At 44.0% G+C, this 23,178-nt stretch overlaps 1 protein-coding gene across 4 annotated transcripts in view; it reads left to right on the top strand.

Annotated features, from left to right (window-relative positions):
• The window catches only part of HMGXB3 (HMG-box containing 3), a 64,103-nt gene that overhangs the window by 1,248 nt on the left and 39,677 nt on the right, over nt 1-23,178 (top strand). For 2 of the 4 annotated variants that reach the window (XR_012160199.1, XM_073355339.1), the window contains exons 2-19: nt 189-336; nt 2,360-2,534; nt 3,421-3,987; nt 4,694-4,792; nt 5,862-5,993; nt 7,345-7,751; nt 8,272-8,447; nt 8,871-8,968; nt 9,582-9,680; nt 10,795-10,944; nt 14,264-14,565; nt 15,869-15,996; nt 16,598-16,729; nt 18,312-18,496; nt 19,807-20,026; nt 21,550-21,683; nt 22,141-22,257; nt 22,806-23,015. Coding sequence is in view for 3 of the 4 variants with exons in the window: in XM_073355339.1 (XP_073211440.1) it covers nt 191-336; nt 2,360-2,534; nt 3,421-3,987; nt 4,694-4,792; nt 5,862-5,993; nt 7,345-7,751; nt 8,272-8,447; nt 8,871-8,968; nt 9,582-9,680; nt 10,795-10,944; nt 14,264-14,565; nt 15,869-15,996; nt 16,598-16,729; nt 18,312-18,496; nt 19,807-20,026; nt 21,550-21,683; nt 22,141-22,257; nt 22,806-23,015 (3,477 nt within the window). In the remaining variant the exon portion in view is untranslated. The remainder of the gene's footprint in view (nt 1-188; nt 337-2,359; nt 2,535-3,420; nt 3,988-4,693; nt 4,793-5,861; nt 5,994-7,344; nt 7,752-8,271; nt 8,448-8,870; nt 8,969-9,581; nt 9,681-10,794; nt 10,945-14,263; nt 14,566-15,868; nt 15,997-16,597; nt 16,730-18,311; nt 18,497-19,806; nt 20,027-21,549; nt 21,684-22,140; nt 22,258-22,805; nt 23,016-23,178) is intronic. The other 2 variants (XM_073355340.1, XM_073355341.1) reach the window with 2 other exon arrangements.

The raw sequence follows: 23,178 nt of genomic DNA, 5'->3' as shown, positions 1-23,178 counted from the left end.
GTCCCTATTGTGTTTTTTGTACTGTACAGAACTCAAGAATAGTGAAAATAAAGCTAAATATCTGATCTGTTGGAATCAAGGGCCAGTGCAGTCTTGAGTTTATGAAGATGAATTAAAGACAATTTACTAAAACTGAAGTGGTGTTCAGTTTCTGAAGTTATGCATTTTTAAATAATGGTCTGTTTTAGCAATGGAGGCTCAGTATGATGGCACTGAAGTAACTGTAGTGATGGAGGAAATAGAGGGCACCTACACCTATGCATCTCCAGTACCATCTAAGAAGAAGAAAAAATACAGAAGTCCTGGAGATCAAGGGGAAAGGGCCAAAAAACCCAGGTGAGCTCCTCTGTCTTCCTTGCTTAGATAATCTCTGGCTTTGTACATTTTGGGAGCAGTATTCATTACCTTTGGTATAAGATTCACCTCTGCAATATATTTGGTCTGGTCTACTTATTGATCTAAACAACTGTTACTCAGCACAGAAGAGCACATATGTATCCTATATACAGGAATATAGCCATACCACTTTGACATAATGTTATGTATGTACCGTACCTTTGTGATAACTGCTATTGCTTGACCAGAGTCCTGCAGGTTCTGCAATTCCATGGCTGGGGGGGTGGAAACCCTTTACTGCAGAATTGCACTCCAGAATCTAAAATTTCATTTAAAAACCATTGCAACCCTAAGGGTAGCTAAAAAACACACTTATGTTGCCTGTCTGAGTCGCAAGCAGCCTGAAACTGAAGCTCTAATGGGGAACAACTTCATTCATCTCAATTGAGTATTGACTGACACCTAATGACAACTTGAAGTATTAAGGGTCATAATAGAATGTTTTATATCAAATTGAACATTAGTATTTCCATTTTAAATAAGTCTTTTTAAAACACGAGTCTGCTAGAATTTCTAGTCTGCTGCTCTGGAGTGTGGTAGAATTTAGGCCACCGTAGTCACCAAGTACACGGGGCTCTTGGTTATAAAATAGAGCAGAGTAATGTACAGGTAAGCATTTACCTCAAATGAAAGCAAAGGAAAATAAATTAGTATTTTAAAGGCAGTAAAATCATACCAAGGGCTCCACAATTCAAACAGTTCTCTCTCCTTGAACAGGCACCTGCCAGCTCCCCCTTTCTTATAGTTAGGGACCTACCGAATTCACAATTCATTTTGGTCAATTTCACGATCATAAAATTTTTATGAAAGTAAATTTCATGGTTTCAGCTATTTAAATCTGAAATTTCACAGTGTTATAATTGTAGAGGTCCTGACCCAAAAAGGAGTTGGGGGAGGGGGGGTTGCAAGGTTATTATGGGGTGGGGTTGCAGTACTGTTACCCTTACTTCTGTGCTGCTGTTGGCGGCAGCTCAGGTGGCATGGTATCGTACTGTCACTCTTACTTTTGCACTGCTGCTGGCAGGGCACTGCCTTCAGAGCTAGGCACCGGGCCAACAGCTGCCACTCTCTGGCCAGCCAGCTCTGAAGGCAGCATAGAAGTAAGGGTTGCAATACTGCGACCCCCCTGCAACTCCCTTTTGGGTTAGGACCTCCAATTTGAGAAATGCTGGTCTCCCCTGTGAAATCTGTATAGGGGAAGATAAAAGCACACAAAAGACCAGGTTTCACAGGAGGAGACCAGATTTCACGGTCCATGACGCGTTTTTCATGGCCATGAATTTTGTAGGGTCCTTTTTATAATCCTAGCGGTCTCATTCTTTCGGAGAACCAGGAATCTAGAGTCCATAGCCCTCCTTTCTAGAGCTAGACTGTGATCTAAACAATCCCTTTATTCCCTGCAGCACTCACCTGCAACTGCTTACTCAGACCAGCCACAGGTTCCCAGGCATCTGTCCTACCTAGAGTATTACTGGCTTCTTCCTTTGGCTTCTTCCTTATATCCCTAGGCTTGGCCTGAGTTAGTCACCTGCCCTTCCTATCACATGAGCAAAATCATTTTCCCACCTGTGGAGCTGAGCTGATCTTGTCACAAGTGGGTCTGAGGCCCATCTCCTCTTAAGAGGCTATCCATCCATTGACAGTACCCAATAATTGCATGTTTAATTTGTGATCCACTGCTTTGTCCACTAAATGGTTAAAGCACTATTAGCGACTCAAGTATGTGTCATATTTTGTTGAATAATTATTGGTCTGTGTGCCCTGTCCCCTAAGACTCTTCATATGTTTTTACTTTTATTAATAAAGACTTTTCCCGTTTCTCTGGCTGTGTATGGAAAACAAGCCCATAATTCTCATAAATTCTCATAATTGCCCTTGAGGCCAGTATACCACTGATGGTGTCTTTGTTTCAGGTGTGTTGTTAAGGAATAGACTTTAAGTTCAGTATCCACTTGTGTTTCAGATCTGCTTACCTCCTGTACTATTATGATATATATTTGAAAGTACAGCAGGAGCTCCCCCACCTCCCCCAATCTGAAATTAACAAGAAGATCAGTGAGAGCTGGAGGTTGCTCAGTGTGGCTGAAAAAAGCTACTATTTGGAAAAGGCCAAACTGGAGAAAGAAGGATTGGACCCGGTAAGTCAACTTTCTTAAATAGCTTCACATCTCCTGCTGTCCCTAGGCATATGAATCATCAGTTGCTTTATCCTTTGCTTTTGCCTGAAAATATGATGAGTAAAATATTAGGAAAAGTCATGAGCTGCCAGCTATTTTTTACTTAATCTAAATTTGATTTTGGTGTCAGGTAAGCATTGTTTCCCGCGTACTCAGATGTAGTTGAGATGACCTCTCCGTTAGAATTGAAGAGCTTCTCCTTTTCTTTAAATTTGCAAAGCATTTTGAGTCCAGTGATATCTGATTACGCTGGACTAAGTCACATTATAGTGCAGTACAGTCAGACAGGTTACAGTTATAGTAATGGTAACCTGACAAAGCACAGTGCGTAAAAGGACAGAAGCAGACTAACTATATGTATGAGAGATGTTTTAGACCAGTCCTAGAATATGGCTGGCTTAGTGGCAATGCAGATCATGGTTATGTTGGTGAGATGCACTTAATTACGGATTTTGGTCTGTAGTCCTGCTTGGGTTAAGATTGTTGTAGAGGGGGTGAAAAGAAGGTGACTTCGTCTGTTGCTCCAGCCAGCTACCTAAGGAGCAGCATTGGCAGACTCCAAAAGGGTCCTGTCCAGTACCTACTGGTAAGAGGAATAGTGACTTCCTGGTAAGGCCTCCAGGTTGAGTGGAATTAATGTAAGGGATAAGAAGAGAGGGGGGGATTCTGAAGGCTCTGTTAGAGATGTGAAGGACTCGCCAGCAATCTGCCTTTGGAAGTTATTTGAGCTGTAATGGAGCACTTAAAAAAAAAAAACAAACCCACCCCTTAGCCATGATCATGAACCAAACCTACTTCCTTCTGTGTCCCTTGCTCCTCTCTATTCCATGCTTTGTCTTGTCAACAGAACTCCAAGCTGTCCACTCTGACTGCAGTAGTTCCAGACATTCCAGGTTTCCGTAAAATCCTCCCTCGTTCGGATTACATAATTATCCCCAAAACCACTCTTCAAGAGGACAGGAGCAGGCAGCACCTAGAACTCTGCGTGGCACAGGGTCAAACAGCATCTGAAGGAGAAACAGCTTCCACCAACATCACGAGTGTTGTCCACGATTCCATGCAAAACATCCTTTCTGTGGACTCGAGCCATGTTGGCATTTCTGAACAGTGCATTGCCATTGAAGGACTGACGGAAGAGACTGCCTCATTTGGTCAGTCAGACACTATAGAAGAAGTAGTTGCTTCAGAGATTCTCTCTCATTATGTCAGACCCATAGCAGATAAAATGACTGGAGATATCCTCCTGGACGAGGCTTCTTTGGAAATAGGAGAGGGGCATCCATATCAGACAACTAGTGTGGTTATTGAAGAGACTCTGGTTAGCAGCTGCAGAGACATCTCCAATGGGAGCATTGCTGTGGCAGAACCCCAGGTTTCTGATGGTTTGTCTGTGGTAACAGTGGTGACCGGGAGGGTAAGCTAAGCTTAGTGATAATAGAAATAGTTACTAGCTAACTTATTGCCTGAATTTTTCATAGAGCTGCTTAAAATCTTGATAGTGATTCATGCTGGCTGAAAGTGACATTAATAAATTACACCACTCCTGCTCCACAGCTCAACTAGATCAATAGTGATGGGAGCAGCAATCTTTGCTCATTATAAGTCAGTCAAAAATGCAGTGCAGTGTCTCCTCTCCTCCCTTCCACTATTCCCCTCAGGCCTAAAAGATGAAGTGCTGGATCAAGCTGTAAGGTGTGGGTTGGATTCCACAGATATACTAAAGCACTGTTCTATGGTATCTCCGTGTTTTATCTCTCTTTCCCACGTGGCTAACTTCCCAGCTGCAGAGGGCTGAATGAGGAGTCCTTTAGAATCCCTGGTTGGTGTTAAGGATTCAGTGACATAAAGCAGTTTCTGTTTAGGAACGGAGTATTTTGCTTTCATAGTGCTTAGATTGTAAAAAGAGTAACAATCTGATAATCCAGGCTGCAGAGTGGTGCCACTAGGCCTTCACTCCTGAAATCCTGTCAGTTGTACTGGTGGTGCCCCACTGCTCTCCTGTATGATATACTCTTAAATCTGATGTTGAAGAGACCCTCAATAAAAGGTCAGAACACAGCTAGCTAGGTGTGTCCCCCTGTCTGTTACGTATCTTTTCCTCTTCCGCTTTTTATTTTTAGGACACAGATGAGAGCTGCTCCTCCATGCCTACTACACAGTTCATTATGCTGCCTCTCCCGGCTCACTCTGTTGTGGAGAACCCAACAGCAATCAAACTGGTGAGTAAAGGAGGAGCTTGTATGTTTCTCTTGGGGCTTATCTACAGTAGTATATGGAAGGTGTTAGTGTGCCTTGTCTACCTTAGGGTACTAATTTGTCTACATTAGGCTGTTAACATATATTGGTTGACACCTTCCAACTCCTAGCCTAGATATAGCTTTAAGAGGTTTTATCATGTTGTGCTCCTTTACCCTACCAGATGGCTATCCCTTCCTCTCTCATATAAGTTCCTGTATACTCTAGTGCACAGCTTCAGATAAACTTTAAAAAAATGGAGTTTTATAATGAATATGGAAACAAATAATGCAGTCAATACAACCGCCTTCTGTGCTGCTTACTTTGAGAGTAAATTTAGTTTATTTTAGGCTGTCTTCACACTTTCATCTGGTAGTAAGCTACACACGTTTTTTGTAACGGTGCGTGAATAACTATACTGTATAGACTGACTGGGGACGAAGGAGCAGCTGGTAATTGTTCTGAGACACAATTGAGGCTTTTTATACCTAAACCTGAATTGCCTTCCATTTCTCCTTTTGTTAAAATCATCATCCGTGAGATATTTCACAATTTAAGGGTCAACTTCGGATATTACAGTTAACACCCACTGCGATTAATAGAGTAGTTCACGTCTCTTTGGCTATTTGCATAGTGGTATGGCAGTGAATCAGCTTATGCTTGGTTCATGTTTCTTCACATTCATAAAGGATTGAGATGCATTTTTAAAAATGCAAGCTTAGCTTCTGCAGCAAGGGTTATATCTTGTGCCAAATTGCACAGCCGCAGAAAACAAGGGCCTTGATAATATTTAGTGATCAGTAAAGGACCTAGACCTCTGAACCTCTAGGTTCTGACTACAACCCTGACTCACTGACCTTTTACAGGCAAAATATTTGACCTTCGTGTGCATCAGTTCGTCATCTGTAAAATGTGTAGTACTACTTGGCTTATGGAGGATTGTGGTGATTATAGAGTTAATATTTGAGTACTTACTGGTAGAGAACGATGATTGTGATGTGGCTTTATGTACCTAATTCTGAAAAGAAATTGTTGGCAACCCTTTTGTTTCAGACAACCACTTACACCCGCAGGGGCCATGGAAACTGCACCAGTCCTGGTTGTTCTTTTACTTATGTCACCAGGCACAAACCGCCAAAGTGCCCAAAGTGCGGGAACTTCCTGGGAGGGAAATGGATCCCAAAGGTACCTTTCCACACTTCTCATAACTTTCTTTTATTTCCAATGACTGAGTCTCAGCTGGAAAGTGACACTTGTGTGAATACCTGTGACACCCCAAAGTCTGTGTGCTGGGCAGGTCAGAGACCTGAGGAAGTGAATCTCTGTACTTTTCCACCAGTGTCTCTGCAAGAGCAAGTCACCAGTGAGAGGGTTAGACTTGTTTTCTGTCACAGAGCTCTTTTCTGGATTTCTTGTCTCTGTGCTGAGGATGCCACTCATGTAGTAATCATGAATAAAAGGGACAACCTTGTGAAGCCCGGATCCTTAGACAGGACACTGTTCCTTTCTTGCTTTCTGACTGCAATATGATGCCAGTGTTTGAAAGGTGCCCACCAAACCTGCTTACAGCATCAAATGAACTGAGGGACTCAGTTCAACCACTTGTCTCATGGTCTTTTTATAGACAGGTGGGTAAACAAAACAAGCATAGTCTTGTCTGGTTTGCAGCCATTTTAGTAGGGTAAGATTCCACTACAGCCATTTTAGCATGATCTCAAAGGGAAACAAACAGCAAACTTCAAAATACAGAGGACAGTTGGACCACTTGGGAGCCAAGCCACAGGAATTCCAGAACCACCACCCTCCTCCCCACTTCAGTCTGGGTCAGCAAGGTCCTGTGTGTAACAGACCTGGCTGCTCACTTAGTATACTTAGCTCCTGGTTTGGGTGTGGTGGAAAAGGCAGCTCTAGAGAGCTGGAGCTGTAAAGAGAGGGCACCATATTTAGAGAAAGCAATGGATGAACGAGTTCTGAGGTGGCTATTTTGATAGTAATGCTGATGTCCTGAGAGGGTTTCAAAAATGACTAAAGCCTGGTCTATGCTTAAAATTTGGAACAACCTAGCTGTGGGGAAAAAAATAAAAAAATCACACTTGAGTGCCATTATTAAGCCAAGCTAACCCCCAGGAAAGATGTGGCTAGGCTGACTAAATAATTCTTCCATTGACCTACCTACTGCTGCTCAGGAGGGTGAGTGACCCACATTGACTGGAAAACCACTTCTTTTGCCATAGCATGTGTCTACACGGTGGCGCTACAGCGGCGCTGCTGCTGTCGAATCCGTAGTGTAGACGTGGCCTCATGCTACGTAATGAAGTGTTCGTGAAAAAGGCATGACAAGATAGAACACTTCATATGTAATGTTAGCAAGGATCTCAGTGTCTGAGGAGATAAGGTTTGTTCTGGCTCAGACCCTGCCTTGCTGCTCCTCTAGCCAATGTTAAGCAGCCATCAGCCAAGATGTGAATAAGTTTCGGATGTGAAAGTCTGATGCTCTAAAACATCTGGGATGTTCTGATCTTCTTGTTCTTTCTAGGAAAAGCAACCAAAAGGCAAAGCTGAGCAGAGTTCAGGTATCCCCCTCAAAGCACCGGGGGCTAAAAGAAGCCAGCAGCCAGTAGCCACAGAGAAGGCACTTGCTCGGGAAGATGCCACCAAGTCTACTCTGGAAAGCTCTGAAGCTGTCAGCCAGCTACTGAATGCAGTGCCTCTTCAGGAGCAGATACAGGAGACTGAATGGGAAGAAGTGATCATCTCTGAGGCTCACATCCTTGCAAACAGAGGGAATGCAGCAGCAGCAACACTGGCTAAAGAGAACGATGCGCAAGGCAATTCCTCCTTAGAGCAGCCTGAGAAAGACAGCATAGGGATAGGGTCACAGCCATCTGCTGAGATGACAAGTCCACTTGCCAGTCCAACTGCCACTGTAAAAAAGCCAATGGGGTGAGTCAATTTTGAAAAAAGAAAAGGAGTACTTGTGGCACCTTAGAGACTAACCAATTTATTTGAGCATGAGCTTTCGTGAGCTACAGCTCACTTCATCGGATGCATCCACGGTATGCATCCGATGAAGTGAGCTGTAGCTCACGAAAGCTCATGCTCAAATAAATTGGTTTGTCTCTAAGGTGCCACAAGTACTCCTTTTCTTTTTGCGAATACAGACTAACACGGCTGTTACTCTGAAACCAGTCAATTTTGAGTGATTCATAGAGATATCACGCTGAGCCATCAGTTGTGTGTGGCAGTGTTCATGGTACTGATCAGTACTGGCATCTGAGCTTCTTGGGATGGCTCATTTAGGTAACAAGTGAATCAGGATAAATCCGAGGTCAGAGATTTGATCTCCAAAAACATTGTAGCTATTAGTTTTGCTCTCTTCCATTCTTCCCTCTGCCATGGTATGTGACTGCACTTCACTGGCATAGGTGGAACTTTTGCTACAATTGCACTTCTTGTCTTTCAGAATTGATGCTCTTGCTGCTGCACCCAAAGGACAAGAACTGAAGAGCAAACCAAAACCCAAGCCCTCCTTACTGGCTGCTGCGAGACCCATGAGAGCGATCCTACCTGCCCCTGCTAGCTTGGGGAGGGAAGCCCGCACAGAGCAGCTCAGTAGCCGACAGGGCTTTCCAAGTAATGGTAAAAACAAGAAGCCATCCACAATAGGCTTAGACAGCAGAAGCTCCTTAAGCACGGGGAGAAGGAGGCAATTAGCACATGGCATGTAGTGGAATGCTATAGTGACTTGCTGGCTTGATATTACAATGTTAATGCCCCACAAAGACATTTTAGAAGTACTTGTTTGGATTACAGGTGGTTTAGAGTTCGGTGGGTCTGTTGTAGTCACCAGTGGACTCTTTACAAAGTCAGCTTTCGGCAGCAAAGGGCTACTTTACCTGACCCCTCAGCTGGACAGAATGGGATTTGCAAAGCCTGATTTGATCAGTTCAGGTTCAGAGAACTGCAGCTCCACTGTGTCCCGTGGCTGCATTTGCCAAAGTTGTCAAAGCAAAACAAAAAGCAGATTTCACACAATTAACCTGTTTTCTTTCCTTCTTCAAGATAAGCATTCCCCTGTGAGAACCTCAGGCCTGAAGTCCAGTACGCTGAAGCAGTTGGGTCAGTCTGTCCTACAGCCATCTAGCATTAGTGAGCGAAAGGTAAGAGTGATTCTTGCTTTTTCAAGTGCATGTTCGCTTGCACTTGGATTTCTCTGGTAGGTTCAGGGTAGGATTTCACTCTTTTGACCTGAATGTGCAGAAATGGAATATAAATCTGGTAACTCCTTGATGATGGAATTTGTGTCTGTTACTTAGTACGTGAGACTTGTGTCAGGCAGCATAGGCTAGTGATTGGAGCACGGGACTTTGGAGCCAAGAAATGCTGAGTTCTAATCCTGGGTCTGAAGCTCTGTGGCCTTGGATTAGTCCTTCCACTTGCGTCTTTGATAACACCTCCTTAGTTATCTCAGAGGGGTATTTTGGAGATCCATTAGTGCTTTGAAAATGTGATGTCTGATAGAAGTACTAAGTAATATTCTTGCAGGTGTGCTGTGAGAGGACTAGTTAAGAAGCAAAGCTGTTGGAATAAGTTTGAATTTTAACCCTATAATTTGCAAAAAAAAATGTACTAAAATCCTTTGTTACTTAAAGGTGTTCACTGGTCTTCTTTTAAAGCCATTAATAGTTACTGCTTGTGAGCTGTAATCAGTGCCAGATCTCTCAAATGTTTGATTTATATGCTTCCCCCTCCTCAACTGCTCTCAATCTACAGCTCCACAGCAGCCCAGCCAGCAGAGCATCTCAGGTGAAAGTAGTGGAGGTCAAACCAGATGTATTTCCCTCCTATAAATACAGCTGCACCGTAACTTTGGTAAGGGTCTTTTGGTGGTTTGCTTCCTTAAGGGGGGGCACCACTGAGCCTGTTTTGAGAAGTGGCAATATTCTTGAAAGGCAATTGCTTTCTTCTTCATCATTAGTGCTTTGGAATTGAAAATTCTAAACTTAACAAGTCTCTTGTGGGTACTCAAGCAACCACTTCTGGCTCTTCAGTCTGCTCCAAAGGCACAGCTTAGGGTTTGGCTCTTTTAATTTTTAAATGCAGGTATTGTCCATATAATGTGCTGCATTAACAGCACTAAACATCTCAGTCTCCTGCATGGGTAATGGTAAGGTAAACTTCCCTGCATGGCAGTACTAACATTCAACTCTGTGCTGGAGAAGCCATCATTAGAGGGAAGAATGTAGGCTACAGTTTCCATGCTGATGAAATATTTGTTCTCTTGAGACTGCCATACGAAACACCTGTTGCAGTGGTGGTTTTTGTGAAGTGACACCTCTCTAACAGAGTCTGACCTGAGAGGCCAAATCCAGCTCATTTTTTCCATGAACTGCTGTGCAGGCTTCAGCAGGTAGTGATTTCAGGTCACTACTGACCTGGACTGGATTTGAGCCAGTGACATATAGTTGGACGGTTCTGTGTGGTATTACAAGTACTTTCAGTCACACAGTCCTTATGATTTGGCTTCTCAGTCAGGCTCATCTCTCTAGAATAGCTCTGCTCCTGCGACTTTCAGGCTTGCACGGAAATATCCTGTTTCATTGCTGACTTACAACAGCTGCATTGAACTAGAAAGTTTAGTGTTGCGTTGAAATCATATTACTACTAATCCCTTAAAAACTGGATTTTTCTTAGTGCCCTAATGCAATTGTACATCCCCCTTGTATTAATCCAGGAGGGTCAAATATCCTTTTATTGCTGAATTTGTTTCCTCTGCCAAGTATCTATGGTATTTGGAACTAGATTTAAAGCATACAGATTAATTGAACTGGTCCTCAAAGTAAGTGGCCATGCCTGTGGTTTATCCCCTGAAACTAAGTGTTAGATATTGGGGGTCAGCATGTGCTATTCTAGTAGACTTCTGTTGTCTTGAGCCTGTTGGCATATGAAAGTAAGATAGAAGAAAGTTTTGCCTGTCTCTTTCCAGGATTTGGGATTGGCAACATCACGCGGCAGAGGGAAGTGTAAGAACCCCTCCTGTAGCTATGTATACACAAATAGGCACAAGCCGCGGATCTGTCCCAGCTGTGGCTACAACCTCGCCAAAGATAGAGCTGAGAAAACTGTGAAATCCCTGGTGAGTTATGTTCTTTCACACTTGCTGAACTATTGAGTTAATTATATTTTGTCTTTTAGATTCATAGATTTCAAAGCCAAAAGAAACCATTGTGATTATCTAGTCTGACTTCCTGAATAACACAGGCCATAGCATTCCCCTGAATAATCCCTAGAGCATACTTATTAAAAAAAAGCATCCTATCTTGATTTAAAAATTGCCAGTGATGGAGAATCCACCACAACCCTTGGTAAATTGTTCCATTAGTTAATTACCTTCAATGTTTAAAAAACAAAACAAAAAAACCTCATTTCTAGTTCAAATTTGTCTAGCTTCAGCTTCCAGCCACTGACTAGTGTTATACCTTGCTGTAGTCTGTTGGCTTTCTGGGTTATATATATAGAGAGAGAGAGAGCTGGTTGAAGCTCAGAATTTCCATTCTGTGGGAAACTGACAGTTTGAAATTTGTGTTTGCTCTGAATTAGAACAAAACCAAAAAGATTAAAAATTTTCCACAAAAATGAAATTGTTGAAAAAAAAATTTAGTTTCAGGTTGATAGGCAAGTTTGGTTCTGATTTTGACTTTAAAAAATTTCTCTTTGAAGTGAACAGGCCTTTAGAACCACAAAGTAAAAACACTAATTCCAAGAAAGTCTGGAACTTTTCTACCCTATTAAACTGATTTTGTAAAAGTGAAAAATTTATCAAAATTGACATTCTTAGGTGAACGTTTAGATTTTGATGAATCAGTATCTGGTGACTGAAAAATGATCCGCTGGAAAACTGTCAACCCACTGTAGTTGTGTAGTGACCTCTTTTGGGGGCTGTATGCTGCCCACAGCTGTGAATGGTAGTTTTCACTGAGAATAGGTACTACAGACTTATTGTATTCAATCTTACCTCTAGGGGCACTCAGCAATTAAAAAAATGCCTCATGGATCAGATGCATATGGGGCAAAACCTCCTAAAACTAGAGAGCAGCAGCAGCCTTGTCTGATTTGTGCAGTCTGAAGAAGGTGCGGTCCCACTTGTGTAGTCTGATGCTGCCTTTGTGACTGAGCTGCGGTGGCAAGTGTCAGTTCAGTCTGTCCATTGTGTACTACAATGTCCTGTTTGCAAGAGCTTGTAACTCAAATTTACACCGCGCCTGAATTGTTGGCAGACACATTCTCAGCCAGGATTTTTTTTTTTTTTTATTTAAATAAAGTTGCTTTCGTTACTTTTACATATAAAAGTGCTAATAATGAACTCTGGTTTCTTAAGATGCTTGTTTTTGCCACTGTGAGCAAACATCTCTTCTGGATTTTATAAATTTAGTTTTGAAGTTCATTTGTGTTTTACATGCAAAATTGTTTTGAATAAAACCAAAGAGTTTGCCCTGTTCTTATGTGCTGACTGAGCCCGCTAGCTAAGCCAGCTGCCTGCCAGTCTGTACAGGAAACTTGTTTCCTTCAGCTGTATTTTATTTGGAAGTACAAAATTGTTCTGCATACTGTGTGAAAGCTACCCTCTCCCCCCCAGAAAAACCTCCTCCAATAACCCCATGTGAAACTCTCACATAGACAGATACTTAATGTAATGCTTTTCTTTTAACTGCTTCCTTAATGCACGAAGATGGACTGGCATTTTTGAGAGAGACTCTGGTTTGTTTTTCTCCTTGTTGGCTTTTTTGGACTTCTGTTTTTTTTGTTTTTGTTTTTAACAAGCCTTAACATTCGTGTAATATGGTTTGTTGTTCTGGAATCAATGCAGTATACCCTTTTCTTGGACAGGCCATTTATCTTATCACTAGACTAGACAGAAACACAAGCTGAAGCATTATCAGGATGGTTTGTTTTACTGATTAGTTGGATTAAAGGCTGTAATGTTCTTTCTGTCCTGTTGAGCCCCCTAGTGTTTTGATTCTTCTTTTTCTGTATACCTTAGTTCTTTGAGCTGCTAGTTCAGAGGTGGGCAGACGACTGCCCGTGGGACCGTCCTGCCTGGCCCCTGAGCTCCTGGCCAGGGAGTCTAGCCCCGGCCCCTCCCCTGCTGTCCCTCCTCCCCCACAGCTATGCCACCATGCAGGCAGCATGGCTTGCGCCTGCCCACCTCCCAGGCTTTCCAATAAAGCCTGTCCTGCCGCTCTGAGCAGCATGGTAAGGGGGCAGGGGCAGGGGCAGGTTTGATGGGGGGCCGTCAGGGGACGGGGTGGTTGAATGGGGCGGTCAGGAGACAGGGAGCAGGGGGTGGGGTCCCGGGAGGGGGCGGTGGATGGGTTGGGGGTTCTGGGGGGCCTGGTGGGGGTGATAGGGGTTGGGGCAGTCAGGGAATGGGGAGGGGTTGGATAGGGGGTGGTGTCCCCAGGGGATGGTTGGGGCGGGGGGTCCCGGGAGGGGGCAGTCAGGGGACAAGGGTGTGGATAGGGGTCAGGGCAGTCAGGGGACAGGGAGAAGGGGGGTTGGATGGGGGTGGGGTCCCAGGAGGGGGCAGTCAGGGGACAAGGAGCGGGGGGTGTTGGATGGGTAAGGGGTTCTGAGGGGGGCCGGAAGTGGTAGGGGGCTGCGGCCAGGCTGTTTGCGGGGGCACAGCCTTCCCTACCCGGCCCTCCATACTGTTTCGTAACCTCAATGTGGCCCTCAGGCCAAAAAGTTTGCCCACCCCTGTCCTAGTCGCTTGTATTTCCATAGACTGCACCATAATCATTTTTTTTTTTTTTTTTTTGTTTAAAATCACAGTGCATTCAGTGCTGGACACTTAGTTTTCTCTTAACATTCAGTTGCTAATCACCTCCTCTGTGGATTTTTATCTTCTACATACCATGCATTGTGTCTGACCATGTGCTATAGGGGAGGAGAATTTATGCAGTTGCCTGCAGTTGAGTAAATGATAGTTTGCAGAAATGTAAATGTGTATACCTTTGCTGTGCTCACCCCATACTCTCCATCATGCAGTCTATATGATAACACTTCATCACCAAATTTTCTGAAGGCCTGCAAAGAGTTGTTGCTTATGCAGGAGCTGGTAAATGATGGTAGGTGAGGTTTCCTCACTGCTGCATTCTACCTATTTTTATAAAGCAGTTCTACTGAAATAAAAATAAATAACCCAGCCCTTAAAGCTATGAGCTGCAGAGACAATGCATTGTCTAACAGAGCAGGGGACTGGAGTCAGCATTTCTGGATTCTGTACTATGCTGTTCTGCCCAAGAACAGATTACTTAATATCTCTGTATATGTTTACTTATCAGCAAAATGAGAAGAATAGTTATCTACCTCTCAGGAGTGTTGAGGCTTCATAATCAGCTTTTTACTCCACATTTGTCTGACAAAATCCAAGTGACATTTTGCTCTCTTTCTAGGAGGTCAGCTCAGGTCTTCCTGATGTGTTGAACACCAGTGAACCGCTAACACAGTCCCAGAAAGAGGTCCAGCGCCAATCAACGCTGCAGCTGCTGCGCAAGGTAATGCAAATTCCAGAGAATGAGTCGGAACTGGCAGAGGTCTTCGCACTCATCCATGAACTCAACAGCTCACGGCTCATCCTGTCCAACGTGAGTGAGGAGACGGTCACCATCGAGCAGACCTCCTGGTCAAACTATTATGAGTCTCCATCTACGCAGTGCCTCCTCTGTAACAGCCCTTTGTTCAAAGGGGGACAGAAGTAAGATCCTGTTTTAGATTTGTGACTCTCATTCACTCTTATCTGATGTTCTGTATTAAAGATGTCTTTGAGGAAAATACTGCTTTATTTTCTCCATATGAAAGCCATTGTAAACACCATGCAACCTGCATCTCAGTAAGAAGTGCACATTTCCCTTAGCTCCCAAGGTCAGCCTTACTCACATCCATGTTTATGTGAGTTTGGGAGTAGACTATTGTAATATGTATTCAGGCCCTTTCTGCATCTGGGATGGGTGATGGTGTTGAATGTTGTTCTTCTGAAAGTGAAGGACTTGCAAATACTATCCAGAAGCAGACAGTGTGTAAATTTTCCATCCACAGCTCTATCCGTCCACCTCAGTCCTGGTCCTGTAGTACCACCTGCTTACTCCAGTTCTATACCCTCTCATAGCTCTGCTTGACCTGCAGTATGTCTGTTACTCAGAACACTTCAGTCCTGAATTCTCACGCCATCATGTCAACCTGTGTAGTATCTTTTTGATAACATCCAATGAACCAAGGTTTCCAGGCATGAAAGCAGACAAATATTAATCCTTGTGCAGCTACCATCTTTGAGATTAACTCCAGATTCTTTTGAAGTGCAGCAGCAATGATTCTCATCCTATCACAGCTCCTGCACTCCTTTGAAAGCTAACAAGCAAACTTCAAGCATTCACATTCATTTAACGTATGATGCATGACCACAACCTTAAACTCTCTTCTTCCATTGAATTACTTGTCCCTATGACAGTTTTTGTACTTTGATATTTTAGGAGATTGGGTATGAGCTGTCTCTTGGTTTCTCCAGGTTCAGATGAAAGTTTCACATCCTTGGGGTTTGCTTTCCTACAGCAGGAGAGTTCAGTGGGTTGAATGAGCATTAAATCTAGATTTAAATCTTATTTGACATCGGCTTCTGGTTGCTAATCCCATTTTATTTTTCCATTTCTGATGCTTTGTGAGGTGCACGGTGAGGCAGGTGTGAAGGGTGCAATAGTGTAAAGCTGCAGGATTATAGATGTGCTGTAATACTACATGTTCTCCCTGTTCTCATTTTGTTGCCGGTTAGAGTGCTTGCTGTGTGGATCCTGATAGTTTTGATGGGTTGTGCATAAATTCTCAAAGCTCAGCCTAGGTTTGGTTCTGTCTGTTGTTAGAACTCAGGCTGATGGTTTTGGAAAGAATCTTGGCAATCAGTTGCCTTCCCATCTTCTCAGCTAGTGGCTGGTGTGGTTGCTTGCTAGTGGGATAATTATGTGTTTTTTCTTTTTTCCCTCCCACCCCCGCCTGCTTCTATGTTACAGTTCTCTTGCTGGTCCACAGGAGTGCTGGTTGCTGACTGCTAACCGGTTACAGGTGGTTACTTCCCAGGTTAAAGTGTGTCTGAATCTGCAGTGCCTGGCCTTGCATAGCTTCATGGATATATACACAGGTAGGGGGAAAAAGCAAGCTATCAGTGGCTAATCTATTGAGACTGATATTTAGAAATCTAGGGCTTCTGGACTATGACAGAAGAGTTCTCCTTGTACAGAAAAGATCTCTTCTTTCCACCCTACCAGACTTGAATTTTTGGTTTGAGAAGTGAGCTGCTGCTCTTCCTTACTGAGGTATATGTTCGTCATGATAGTGACTGAGAGCACACCCCACTTGTCTTTGTATATGCAAATAGTAAATCATTCATTCTGTGTTGCAGACCATGAGTGCTCAGGCTCAGCTGAACAATTCTGAAATTCCATGGGCTTCCTAGTCCTTGTTGGCTCAGGGAATTGAAGCTGTGATCATTGTAGGTTTTGTAAAGCAGTGCAGGGCTGGGTGCTGTTACAATTAAAGGCAAGACTCAAAAGGGAGCTAATCCTGCTGTAGTGAAAGGAGAGGGAATACAGACCCCAGAAGGCCTTTCTAGACATAATGTATTTGTCCTTCTAAACCAAACTCAGCATGACTTGTTTGGCAATAAACAAGTGTTTTACGTTCGGTGTCTGTGGAATTCTAAATCTTCCCTGGTAACTGCTGTATTGTTTGTTAAACTGCAGGCCTGTTCAACGTGGGTAACAAGTTGTTAGTGAGCCTGGACCTTCTGTTCACTGTCCGAAACCATATTAAACTTGGAGAGGATCCCAAAGTGGCAGTTGGCAGTATCCTGGAATCTGTGCAGGAACAGACCGGTAAGGTGCTCCCCTAGCCCTCTCTCGGAACAGTGGCTATTCTGAACTTGCTGACCTCTGTCTTCTCTGAGAATTGTGTGGAGAGGGATTTGGGTTTAATTTTAGATGAAAGTAGTAAGTGACTGCTGGATTATAAAACTCAGCCCTTCTGAGGTTTAATGTATTCCTGTTGAGCTGGGTAGAATTTTGTTTTTGAGAGAGGTTTCTACTGTGTGTGTTAAACAGAGAATTCAGTATCTTTTTAGTATTCAGACCAATGGAAATGGCTCTAGTTAGCAATCAGTCAAATGTATTGTTTGGTGGCTGCCATCTTCTGTGAAAGGGGAAAAACTGTCTCTCCCTCTCTTTCACCTGAACTCTACTGGCTCCATCCCCATCTTCCCAGGATATAACATTTTATAGCCCCCTTCTGCCCGGGCATCCTTAATGTCTCCTCTGCAGAAAGGAAGGGCTACTCCTTTCAGGACAAGGGGTTACTCTGGCAGCTAATCTGTTTGCAATGCCAAGGACAGTTGGGGGTAAAAGAGGAGAAAGGGGAAAATAAAGAAGGCCTGAGTTCTTTGTTCAGTCAGGTGAACCAGGCAGCTGGCCTGGAGACTTCCCAGTGTGATGCGTTCAGGCTGAGAAGGCAGCTAGGGTCCTAGGTTAGGCTGGAGGGGAGATCTATCATTGATGCCTGGGGGGTGAGTGATTGGAGCTATGGAATGTCACACACTGGACAGATGGAGGTGTGGCTGGAAGTGTCCAGGTGACTGGGAAAGCAATATGGCACCAGGGAATAGTCTTCAGGAAGTGAGATCAGAGCCATCCTTAGCCATAGGCCTACCAATGACACAGGTGTTTAATGTTATATTCTTTCTGAACCTGTATTCATTCAGTCTTTGATAGAAAATGGCCCATATAGCCATTAACTTCCTCCTTTTCAAGCAACAGAACACGTGGCTCTTTGCTTCTTGAAGTGCTTTGTCTAGGGGTTACTTGGGTTAATTTAAAACCTTGTTTGTCTAAAAACCCTTCCTGGGGGATGTTTCACTTTAAAATAGATTAGACTGTGTCTGCATCTTGTTTGCAACATGTCATTGCCTGTCTTTCTGAGCTATTGATGCTTGTTTTTATTAAGTGGGGGGTTTATGGTCATACTCTTCTCTCTGAGGAATCCAGAAACATTATATGAATCTGTCTTCTGGAACTGTCCAGCTGCCTCTGTGAGGCTATTTCCAAGGGGAAAGACACTGACACCCTGAAGTAAAATTGCTTCCAAGAGCTACTATAGATTCTTCGGTGTCCAGCTGTTCTTAGAGCTCGCCTTAGAAAGTACTCCGGTTAGAGCCAGACTTGGCCTGTTGCTGAGAGACTTTGGACTCGGAAAGAGAGCCATTTCAAACAGTACCTTTATTATCAATTCTCCCCAAAAATTTCATGGAGATATATCTATGGAGTGTGCTTTCTCTGAGTAATGAAATGTTTTCTGTTGGTGAGTAGTGTGCTGTCTCCATTGGCGTTAGGAAGTGAAAGCTGTGTGAATGCAGTTTGAGTAAACCATGGAAATGACCTCAAAAGTAACCTGCTCTTTTCTTCACAGAGAAAACCCTGAGTCCTGAGGAGCTGAGTCAGCTCCAGGAGCTTCTGTGCAATGGCTATTGGGCCTTTGAGTGCCTCACTGTCCGGGACTACAATGATATGATCTGTGGCGTCTGTGGCATTGCACCCAAGATTGAGATAGCCCAGAGGAATGCAGAAAATGTCCTGGCACTAAAGAATGTTGAGGTAGATTGTCACAAATCTCCCTCCAGCTTTTGTTTAACGCATGTCTCTGTTCTATAGTTCCATCCCCGAGCAAGCCCCACATGTGCAGAAGTGACTCACCAGTTAGCGCTTCCTTGTGGCTGGGTGCAGAATTGCTGGGCCTTCCCTTTGGTTGCGTCCTGTTGGTTTCCTTAATCTGTGTCTTCTGTGGGTTAGCCCTTAGGTCACTTAAGAGTTCCCTTCCCTTCTGGGGTATCCAAGTCCAGCTGTAACACAGGCCCCACGCTGTTTTCTCCCAGCTGGCCTCTTCATAGTCCCTTTGAGTCAGCAGCAAAGTCCTTCTAAATCAATGAGAATTGCACTCTTCTTTCGCAGAGGAGCATATCCCAGAGCTTCTCCCTGGGCCCCTCAGCAGAGCTCCAGAATAAAACACTGTTAAATATCTTTCACCCCTCTCCATCATCTGCTCCCGGTTCCCCTTGTGGACAGCCTGCCTGGAGCCCAGCCCTTTGTTCCAGGGGACCCACCACAGAAGCTAGCTCCACTCCTGTGGCTTAGCTCTCCATCCACAACCCAGCTCAACTGCTCTCCTCCGCAGCCAACCCCTAACTGTTGGGCTTCCTCCCTTTTAAAGTCCTAACCCCAGCACAGGTGTGGCAAGGCAGGGCTAATTAAACAGAGCTGGCTATCTCCAGGTCTCTTGGCCATAAAGGGGCAGGCCCCCAGGTAAAGTCTCAAGAAGACATTTGCTCAGTCTAAACTTAGTAATTCATAGTCATTACACACAAGGATTTAGGCATCAGCAGAAAATATTAGACAAACAGGAGCATGTGGCCTGACTCCATGCTGTCCACATGTTGTCCTCTCTTGGGGGAGAGAGATTTTAGATAAGCAGTTTGGAAAAATAGGGTCTGTCCTACTGGATCACACCATTGAGCCAACAGGATTCTGGTGTAAGGGAGCTGAGTGAAACTCTCAGATAACCATTCTCTTGTGTATTGACTTTGAAGCATCCTTCTGATTTTGTTAGTAGCAGTTTCTCTGAGGTGTCATGGAGTGTTTTCCTAACACACAGGGAAACGAATAGTGCTATGTAGTAAACCCTGTTTCTAACTAAAATAGATTGGTCTGAATCCTTGTAGGGCAGAAGGGTCCTGTGGACTCCAACCCCAAATACAGTAAGCAGACCCCAGGCTCCTCTTCCTACTCTGGACAGTGTGCGTGTTAGCCTTATGCTTCTGTTTCAAGTCACAAGTGGATACAGAGCTGTTTAGAAATGAAGCATGTGTGCTGTTGAATATATGATGTGTTTGTTCTCTCACCTCTGTTAGTTTACCTGGCCAGAGTTTTTGTCATCCAGCGAGGTAAATGTGGAAGATTTCTGGTCCACAATGGAGACAGAAGTGATAGAGCAGGTGGCGTTCCCATCTAGCATCCCAATCACCAAGTTTGATGCCTCTATTGTTGCCCCCTTCTTCCCACCACTGATGAGAGGAGCTGTGGTTGTCAACACTGAGAAGGACAAGAACTTAGATGCACGTCCGGTGCCAGGTAACTCACTGCCATAGAGCTCCTAGGGCTGCTTTGGCTAGGGGTGGTGCTGCTGTGGGATACCAGTAGGTGACCCATCTGCAGTTAAGAACTGAGGGTTTTGTTACACAATATGCTCTAAAGAGAAGTGCTTGGCACTTCCTGGTGGAGTCTTTAGATCCACCAAAGCCAGAGAGGGATGTGTAGGTCAAATTTTGGTATTTCTAATTTTGAATCCCAAATGGGGGACTTGGTCTACCCAGGGGAGTCTGAATGCTTAGCTGTGATCACTTAAATTTCCCTTTATCTTGTCTCCAGCAGAACATCCCATTGCTGCAAATAAAGTACATCAAAGTCTATAAACAGAATGTGTTTTCAGAATGTTACAGGGAGATTAGTCACTCAGCACTTGCTGAAACTGTTAGAATACTCTTTGTTCTGTTTTGTGAAAACTTGTATTCTGTAGCTGCAGACAGTACCTTTTTTGTGCTGCTGCCGAGACACCAGAGAGACATGTCTTAAGTCTGTATGGGGAATAAAAGGAATAAAGGACAAGATGATGGGCGCAATATAGCTCCGATACCACAATCTAAATTTACTCCTGGTTAATGCTGTTAATATGCTGGGTCAGGACAGCCTGTGTTTCAATCATATATAATAATGAGCTATGAGTGAATAACTTGCATCAGAGTTGGATTCACCATTACTAGCTCTTTTCTTACAACTCTGGTTAGCAGAGACACTGAAATTTTACCTTGAATTGGAGAGAACTGACTCCCAGGGCTTATTAAATTCTAAGGGGGAGTGAATTTAAAAAAAAAAAAAAGTTAACCTCTTCATTCCTGAACTGAGTTTGAATTCCGGGGAAAAGGCACAGGGCAGAGTTGATAGTAGCATGTGGCCCTCCTGAAGCAGAAGGTGGGTAGTGGCCAATTTTGGGGGAGGGAACTGGAGCCGGAAAGCCGGTGGAGAAACAGAAGCATCGACCCTTGGTAGTGGCTGGCCGGCCTAGGAGAGGGGCTGCACCTGGGAGCCAGCACTGCATAGTGGAGGAGCAGCATGCAGGCAGGCCTGGGTGGAAAAAGAGTTGTGGAGACAAAAATGAAGAGGTAGGCCAAAGGGTAGGCCAGCTCTTAAAAGAAAGGGACTTGCTGTGCAGTGAGAATGCAGCAGACTGGTCTTGTCTTGATGCCCACTTAACACTTTAATCCCAACAAATTATTTAAGAATATTTGGAGGGACTGAGAGTGCTCCTTGGATGACTTGGTCCTGCTGACTCTTAGAACTGGTGCACGTTAAATGTCATGATGCTATCAGAACCCAGAAAACCTCATTAGAAACATAAACATCTGCTGACTCAATAGTTCAGGATCAGGCTGGGCTTTACCTTTGGTTCTGGGACTTTCCACATATTTTGCCTTTTCACTGTAGCCTCACTGACTTCCCTTGTGTTTCTTGGCTACAATCCATCCACTTCTGGAGAAACTACATGGTGTCCTTTCCCTTCTGAGGGTGGGTGTTGAGAGTGCTTTCTGCTTCTGCAGGTAGTGGGAGTGCTTTGGTGAGGCTGCTTCAGGAAGAATCCTGCAAACTGGAGCAGATCAACTCTTATAGTGAGGAAGAGCTGCAGTATTTCTTGACACAGTGCAGCATCCCCTGGGGGGCAGCAGACACGAAGGTAACAGGCCTATTCCCTGTCCCCCGCTATGCCCCCACCACATCTAGTTTTGGAAGGGGAACCGTTCTCATGCCTTCTTGTAAGACAAGAGGAGATGATGGTTATTCAGAATGATAATATGAGAAGTAACTTTTCGCTCCACTATATTTAGGAAGGAAAGAGGTGATTAGAAATGACAAGACCCTGCAGATTACAGGGTAATTGACACATGGGGGAAAAATTCAACCCTGGTGGGTTGGAAAATGGAAACCTATAATTACTCTGTTGTGGGCTTCTCATCTTGGAGTTGCTTGTCATCCTCACGGTACTGAGCAATGAATTAAAAGGCTGTTAGTTACCATGTGTTTAAATGCAACTTCTGTGATATTTCACTTACAGCCATGACCTTCTTTGGAGAGCCCCAGGCTTTGATTCTTAATTTAAATGCGGGCTTTTCTCTTGGTCTCTCTGTTCTTAGAATCAGCTCTGTTACTCCCTCCTGGCTCTTTATGACTTTGTTCAGAATGGGGCAGATGCCAAACAACCCCCAGTCCACCACACAGGAGGAAAAATCTACAAAGTGTGTCCACATCAGGTAAGGCAAACTAGAAACTGCATTGTGGCTATAAGATGTGATTGACAGATTCTTAGACAGTAACTTGACTGACAGATGACCTACCACAAAATGTGGGTTTTTTTTTTTTTTTCCTCTTGGAAGAATAAACAGGAGGCTGAGAGTAGGCAGGTAGTGAATTTTGGGTTCTTGTTATCCACACTCAGGGGTGAGGAAAGATGAGCCAGATTTTCTCCTGGGGGTGGACTTCGCCTTCCAGAAGCATTCATGCCATGTTGCCTAGTAGTAAGAGGGTGTTTGGTGTTGAATTTTTGACTCTGCCATAGAGGTGGAATTGGAAATTATTGTTCCTTGCCTGGGATACAGTCAGCTTTTTTGGGGAGGAGAGAGAAAATCTGAAACAACATGAGGTTGCTGAGTCAGGTAGTTTCAAGACGCACTGAGGAGAGGAAGTGTAACACTGGATTTGTTCTATATTCTTTGTTGTTCCTTAGAAATTCTCCTTTCTCAGCTCTAGTGCAATGCACCAGACCAAAAATTCATGTTTGTCCTCTTCACTTTCTTCCGAGGTGGTGTGTGGCTCAAAGTACATTGTGAGAGGGGAAACTGCCCGGGACCACGTGGACCTACTAGTCTCCTCACGCCACTGGCCACCAGTCTATGTGGTGGATATGGCTTCTTCGGTGGCATTGTGTGCCGATATCTGCTGCCCTGACCTGACTGTCCAGATGTGGGGGAAAAACCAGGGATGCTTCTCTGATCCTATGGAGCCCCCAACGGTTAGTTACATTGTTCAGTCTATGCTGTCTGTGAGGATATAAGGAATTTTTAGTGTTGGTATCTGTATTGTGTAGTGTGCAATTAATGTGAAGTTTTTTAAAAAAAAAAAAAAAGCGAGTGATTTATGCAACCTTTTGTTACTAGGCTAATCTTGGAGATTTG

The sequence above is a fragment of the Lepidochelys kempii genome, chromosome 8 (genome assembly GCF_965140265.1).
Source record: "Lepidochelys kempii isolate rLepKem1 chromosome 8, rLepKem1.hap2, whole genome shotgun sequence".
In the NCBI taxonomy this organism is placed as follows: Eukaryota; Metazoa; Chordata; order Testudines; family Cheloniidae; genus Lepidochelys; species Lepidochelys kempii.
This window is presented reverse-complemented; position numbering and strand designations above follow the sequence as displayed.